Source organism: Xiphias gladius, chromosome 4 (assembly GCF_016859285.1).
Source record: "Xiphias gladius isolate SHS-SW01 ecotype Sanya breed wild chromosome 4, ASM1685928v1, whole genome shotgun sequence".
In the NCBI taxonomy this organism is placed as follows: Eukaryota; Metazoa; Chordata; class Actinopteri; order Istiophoriformes; family Xiphiidae; genus Xiphias; species Xiphias gladius.
The window spans coordinates 25784854-25791949 of NC_053403.1; the positions used below are offsets into that span (position 1 = coordinate 25784854).

At 49.2% G+C, this 7096-nt stretch overlaps 1 protein-coding gene across 1 annotated transcript; it reads left to right on the forward strand.

The window, feature by feature from the left end:
* gja1b (gap junction protein alpha 1b) lies at positions 1-6485 on the forward strand. Its single transcript, XM_040125627.1, has 2 exons — positions 1-212; positions 2715-6485. Exon 2 carries the CDS (start codon positions 2731-2733, stop codon positions 3895-3897), a length of 1167 nt encoding a protein of 388 aa, XP_039981561.1. The 5' UTR covers positions 1-212; positions 2715-2730; the 3' UTR covers positions 3898-6485.
* The last annotated feature ends 611 nt before the right edge of the window (positions 6486-7096 follow it).

The following is a 7096-nucleotide window of genomic DNA, read 5'->3' on the forward strand; positions in this document are numbered from 1 at the left end:
CCCCCCTCTCGCAGACGGGGGGCCACGACATTGACGTAGAGATCAGGTGACCGTAACTTCTCCGACGGGACTCTTATAAGGGAAGTTTGACAAGTTTGACTCATTCTCCCTCCCGGTCCCGAACTTGGATTTGAACTTCGGCAGAGAGTGATTTTCACCAGTGGCGGAGACAGTCCCTCTGGGCCCTCTTCCTTCTCTCCCTAACTTCCCAGGTAAGTTCAGTCCAGTTTGTCTGGGGCGGTTGAAGAGGATCTCTCCTCCGCTCACTAGTCCCGTTAGAAAGAGTCGCAAAGCCTGCTCCGCTTGTCCGGTTGCTTCCTTCCTCCTCACATCTGGAGGCAGCGGTGCGCGCTAAACGGCAGACAGAGAAACATTTGTTGCTTTCATTCGGGATTCATTTGTCAAATGGGAAAGGACGCCTTAGGGTTTTGTCCCGGGGCTGCCGTGCGGGCGCTCTGCTCTCACCGGGGCCACCGGTCTCCTCCGGACTTTTTTTTTAAGGCGAGGGAAGTTGTGTTTTATTGGCAAGGATTCCTGCTCCTCTCGTAACCAGGTAACTGTTCCTCGGCCCCCGTGGCACCGGGACACCTCCACACTCAGAGGCTCAGTCACTGGGCGCCAGTGGCTTCAGACTGCAGCTTTCAGTGCGATGTGAGAGCTCTGCTGAGAGGCTCATTGTGTCGGAGTCTATTGTTGTGCTTTGTCTCCTTCATTTCCACCGGAGGAACTCGGTCAAGCAGAAAGTGGCGGGATATTGTCTGTCTAATGACAACAAAACCTCTATTAGTGTCCTCGAGTCCTTCTCACCCCCCCCCCGTTTGTCCCTCTTCATGTTGGACGCCGGTGAAGGCCCAAGATTCACAAAGTGCAGGCGATCGCTACAGACCGACAGAGCCAGGTCTTAGGATACAGTTAATGTAGTTTTATCATAGGATAAGTGAGAGCACATGCAGTTAGTCTGGCACCATGTGGTTCCGACTGGAGGTTCCTACTTAAGCGCATTAATGTCCTTTTGAAGGCCCGGCCAAGACCGTCCCTGCTCTCCTGCTCTCTGAATGTCCTCGTGTGTTTCTGTTGTCTCTACTTTAGCTTTAGCAGCTCTTCAAAGTTGTTTTCATCTCAGACCCACTTTGGCGTCTGGAAACCTGCGTCAGATTCCCGAGGAGAATTCACATTGACGTGTTGAGCTGTGGAGGTGCACCGAGACTGTTTTGTGTTAGAGCTAGAGTTAAAATCACCCTGCGCTCTGCTTAAATCTCTGGTAACCACTTTGAGAGGACCCAGAAAGTCCCCGTGGACTCCCAGAACCCCTAAGTCCACTGAATGTAAGCAGCTTATTTCGTGCGCTGGTTGTTGTCCAGTGTGTTTTCTCAATTGGCAGCAACAACTACCTGGCCGCAGTGGCTCGGCACTCATTTTCTTTTGTTCTGCAGCTTCCAGACTCTTGCATTCACTCAGACTGTCGTCGTTCATTTGGACCGAGGGGGGCACTGGTTTTTCGGGCCACGAGCCCTCTAACTGTGAACCTGTCCTAGCTGTAGTGCACAGCCGCTCTGTCCCAGCTTCGGACAGAATTGCCTCACCCTGGTCAACAGGAACTGACCTGATGCCTCACGTTTGCTGAGGGGCCGATTTTTTCCCCACAGGAAGTGCTCTGTGGATGTGCAGGGCGTCTCTATAAGCACTGAGGAAAGCAGCTCACCACAGGCCCCACTGAGCAGATTTAGCTGCAGCGTCTGCCTCGCCACACACACTTATCAGACCGGGCAGGCAGTCAGTCACGCAGCATAGTGGCTTTTCTCCAGCAGCCTCATTCTGAACAGCTTGGCCAAGGCAACGGCATTCAGTCGATTTTCTGGGGTTCTCTGGAGCCTTTCTGCCTTTCTGCCCAGCAGCTGGGTCCGCTGATGATCCGGCTTTGGATCTGTTTGCAACTGAGTTTAAGACTTTCGAGTCTTTTCTTTCTGCACAATAAGAACTGGAGGAGAGGGGTTGGTAGAAGCTGATTTTAAAGGCGACAGTTAGCAGGTTCTCTCGCTCACAAACCGCAGCAGAGACGCTCTGTAGGTGGAACCCTCTCACGTGGCCGAGCTGCGGGGTTATTTGTGGCGCCGTGAGCAGGTTGACGACTGTGCTTGACACCGAGAGAAGCCTGTTTTCCCCCAAGAAGGCGGTTAATGCTATTTTAGGATGTGCAGTGTTGCACGAGGGATCGAAATCTTCACAGTTACAGTTCCTCCACATCTCCAGCCCCCCCCCTTCATTTTTTACTGGACGGGCCGCGGCTGGAGGAATCTAATGGAGTTCGGGGTTTCTTGAACTCGCTCTGTCAGTTCAACCTGAAGCACTTTTGTTTTTATGTTTGATGACCACTCAAAGTTTCATGTCATATTTTCACATCCTTGCCTTGATTGAAAGGGCAGTCTTGCATAAACTGACCAAAATGTGTTTTCTGTCCCTGCTCTCAGTAATTGGATTAGCTTGAAATATCTAGTTTTGTCTCCTCCAATAACGATGCTGTTTAATCACACAATGCTGCCAAAAATACCAAATGTCAAGAGTGTTGAGGACGTTAAGCTTCCCGAAAAAAACCAAAAGGACTGTGTGGAGCATACACATGTAATACTGTACCTGCATGAACCTGAATATGTTTTAACGGTTGATACTGTCTGTGTATTATTGCCAGTTCAACGGTGCCCTTTTTTTTTCACCAGCTAACGCTCCCTGAGAATGGGTGACTGGAGCGCTCTGGGTCGTCTGCTGGACAAGGTCCAGGCCTACTCTACTGCCGGGGGGAAGGTCTGGCTGTCGGTTCTCTTCATCTTCAGGATCCTGGTTCTGGGTACTGCAGTGGAATCAGCCTGGGGAGACGAGCAGTCTGCCTTCAGATGCAACACCCTGCAGCCTGGTTGTGACAACGTGTGCTACGACAAATCCTTCCCCATCTCCCACGTGCGCCTCTGGGTCCTCCAGATCATATTTGTGTCAACGCCCACGCTTCTCTACCTGGCTCATGTCTTCTATCTGAACAGGAAGGAGCAGAAACTCAACCGGAAGGAGGAGGAGCTGAAAGCCGTGCAAAACGACGGAGGCGATGTCGACATCCCGCTGAAGAAGATCGAGATGAAAAAGCTTAAGTATGGCATCGAGGAGCACGGCAAAGTGAAGATGAAGGGGGCTCTGCTCAGAACCTATATAGTCAGTATCTTCTTCAAGTCTATGTTTGAGGTGGGCTTCCTGCTTATCCAGTGGTACATGTATGGTTTCAGCCTCTCTGCAGTCTACACCTGCGAGAGGTCCCCATGCCCACAGAAGGTTGAGTGCTTCCTGTCCCGTCCCACAGAGAAGACCGTCTTCATCATCTTCATGCTGGTGGTCTCGCTGGTGTCCCTGCTGCTCAACATCATCGAGCTCTTCTACGTCTTTTTTAAGAGGATCAAGGATCGTGTGAAGGGCAAACAGCAGCCCACTCTCTACCCCAGTGGAGGCACCTTGAGCCCCACCCCTAAAGACCTGTCCACCACCAAGTACGCCTACTATAACGGCTGCTCCTCCCCGACTGCCCCGCTCTCACCCATGTCCCCCCCAGGCTACAAGCTGGCCACAGGGGAGCGGGGAACCGGCTCGTGCCGCAATTATAATAAGCAGGCCAACGAGCAGAACTGGGCCAACTACTCCACGGAGCAGAACCAGCTCGGCCAGAACGGTGGAGGAAGCACTATTTCAAACTCCCATGCACAAGCCTTTGACTTCCCCGATGACACCCACGAGCATAAGAAACTGTCCTCATCAGCAGGACACGAGCTGCAGCCGCTGGCGTTGATGGACGCCAGGCCCTGTAGCCGGGCCAGCAGCCGGATGAGCAGCCGGGCCAGGCCAGACGACCTGGATGTGTAAGCCCTGCTCCTTCCTCCTCCCACCTCTGCCTGGCTGACGGGATGTGTGGCTGCGGCCAGAGAATCAGGAAACACTCCATCACATAGGTTCATATAAGAGGCGGGACTAACCTCAATCACTGTCTTCAGCATAGAGACGCTTAGTCTATCAAAGAGACATTAAAACTCATTATGTAACACTGTCAAAGGTACAAGTTGCAAATACTTTTTCAGTGACTTCTACCATAACTTTTTAGTGGAGCTAACCCGGCTGTCAGAGACCAGAACAGCCACAGGAATGTCTTAACAGAGGCGCTCCTTAGAACCAGTCACTGATCAGCTCAAGAACCCAGGACCACACCGGTCAAAGATGACTGAATTGGTTTTAATTTGCCGAGGTTGCGCATCTTCCCGTTTTGATCGTTTCTGCTCTTCTGCATTTCATGTACCACTGCCGTGGCTTAGATCTGAAGGTATGGTGACGGCTTTACGACAGGGTGCCTTCTTAGTTGGCCCTTTTAACACCTGGCCAGGGACACCAGACAGAAATGAGCCTTCGAGGCTAGCTCTGGTTCATTCAACATTTCTTCCTCCTGTTCGTCAATGAGCATCGCCCCTGTCAAATAAACTAATTCATAAAGCAAGAGCCCACTAGGGCGAGACACAAATCCCCCTGCCCACACGCCCCACGTCCCCAATTCAGCCATATGCTGTAAACACGTTGTAATTTGTAGTTTGGGACGTGCACTCTGATTACAGGCATTAGTTAAAACTGGGACCGCGGACAGTTTGGCGTAACGGACCCAGACTGTCCATACTGGCAGTTTTTCAGTGCTTCCCGAAATGGACTCGTGTGAAAGCTTTTTTCCGGTCAGGTAACTAAAACTATCTGGTTCAGGTTGGGGGAGGATCTCCTCAGCGGTTAACGAGCCAATGCTGAGTCTCGGCGAGAGACAGCATGGCAAAATGTCCAGTGTTGAATTGGCTCTTTGTCCCTAAGAGGTTTTCCTGCAGAATGATGTCGCACTACTTCCACCTCAGCTCCTGAGACAGGGCAGTCGCTGCGGGTACGATCGCAGCAGGCCTCTCGTGGGGAACGTGCGAACGTAGTTGAGGTAGTTGTTTGAACAAATGACCGATGCTGTTGTTTGTCAGGTGAGGACAGTCCCTCGCTCTAATATAAACCTGTGTGATCAGCCGCGGCGTCACTCAATCACATTCCATCGCTACCGACACTGTTGGATGGACTCGGCCACCGTGCAGTCGGTTGCTCTTACAGTTTGCTTGTGTAATAAAGCTGAGCTTTTACGTATACGTCAACATAATTAATACTTTTTTTTTTTGTCGCTGTTGTAACTCGCAGCCTAACTATTTTAACCCAGTTCTCGATTACATTCGCATTTTAGTCTCTCAGTCACAACAAAGTCAGCGGTTATTTTTCTGGGCAGAGTGTCTCCCGCTCGGCTCATCCTTTGCATGTGACTCACAGTGAGGGTTTTGAGGAGAATGCTTATCAGTTGTAGTGAATATTTATTGCTTGGCAACTGTAGGACACCTACCACTAAGAGGAAAAATTGACTACTATCCAGTATCTCATACTGACAGAAAACATCGTACATCAACTCCCCACCAACTGTATATTTATTGACAGTAAAAACAATTAGCATTCTTTTTCTCTAGTAAGTTTGTCAGTCAGCGTGGACTGTTGTTTCCTGATAAACTTTGAATATGTGTGGTCTTATGTTTTCATTCAGTGGTCTTATTTGTCTTTTTTTTCCGGGTGTGTGTGAGAGCGGCAGGGCTGAGGGCACGGGCAGCTGTAGCGCAGCAAACTCTGATCCGCTTGTACGTGGGATCCATAAAGAAAGGCTTCATTACTGTCATCCGTTCCGTGTTCTCTTCTTTTCATCTTTTGTGGGCGGTCGAGAGAGGCAGTAGAATGATTACCTGTGTTTTACATATTTGAGTGAATGATTTCTTCGTTCTGTAGTTAATGTTTTGATTTCGGACTCAGATGTAACCGTTGCTGCTTGAGAAATAGATATTTAGTACTGTAAATCAAGCTAACTGTGTCACAATAAAAATGTGAGTTTTTAGAAGACTGCTTATAGATCTGGACTAATATTTAGTCAGTTATATTAAAATGTATGCCGATGTAGCTCCACAACTACCCAACACTAGGATAAATCTCAATTTGGGCTTCTTTTCTTTTTATTGTCATTTTTGAAATTGTCAATTGTGCACCACTTTGTCGGTACTTACATGTGTCATGGATCTTTCAGCTACAATGGAGCTTGCACTGAGATCTTGGTGAAAGAGATGTAATATGATGCACACAGTAAGTGGCAAGACTTTTCTGATACACGTTACTAATTTATTGCATAACACAGAAATCACTACAGTGCATAATATCGGACATCTGACCACTGGTTTCATTGACTGGTTCTGCGAGAGGTGTCGTCCGTTGGCAGAACAGGAGCGATAGTCATTTGTTGCAGTTATTCAGACAATGCTCATCAATGGGGATCCACTGTTGTACAGTGTAAGTGCACGATAGCGAAACAAAAACCCGTCAATTGTATCTGTGAAAAGCTATTTTAACCAATAAATATGTCTCTTTCCTAACCACCGATTGATTGGCTTCATTGCGGGTCATTCTCTTTGTCGTCACTGTGCTCTTTTAATTCACCTCCTTCTGGTTTAGGAACGCTTTTAGGTCATTTGTCATTTTTTGTTTTTTTTGTCAAGGTTCGGTCCACATAAATGGTGTCATCGCGCCGTTTCGGTCTTTATGTCTTCTGTGTCAGCTGTTTCCACCTTTCGCGTGTAGTTACAGTTACAGGCGTTGTCCTCACCTGTTGCACAGATAGAGCGCAGGGCACCGCCTGTACTCGCTCTGCTCGGTGGTCCTTCCTCGGCCCCGGCTCTTTGAGCGGAGCTGCCTGCTGGCGCCTACCGGTACGTTCTTACGCTGCTCGTCGTCCGGGTTCAGTTTGAGACGAGCAGCTAAAACATCAGGTAACACCAACGCTGCTGTGACCCCGTGTTCTTTAAGTGATCATACAGAGGAAGATTTACACGCCTCCTGCGCTCATTCCTACTCATAAAAGTAACATTACCTCCACATCCCCGGCCCTTGATCATTAGCTTGGCTTAGCTTTTTATTACTGTTGGCATGCTGACCTGCATGTTTTCACGGTTTCATTCCAGCTGTTTAGTTG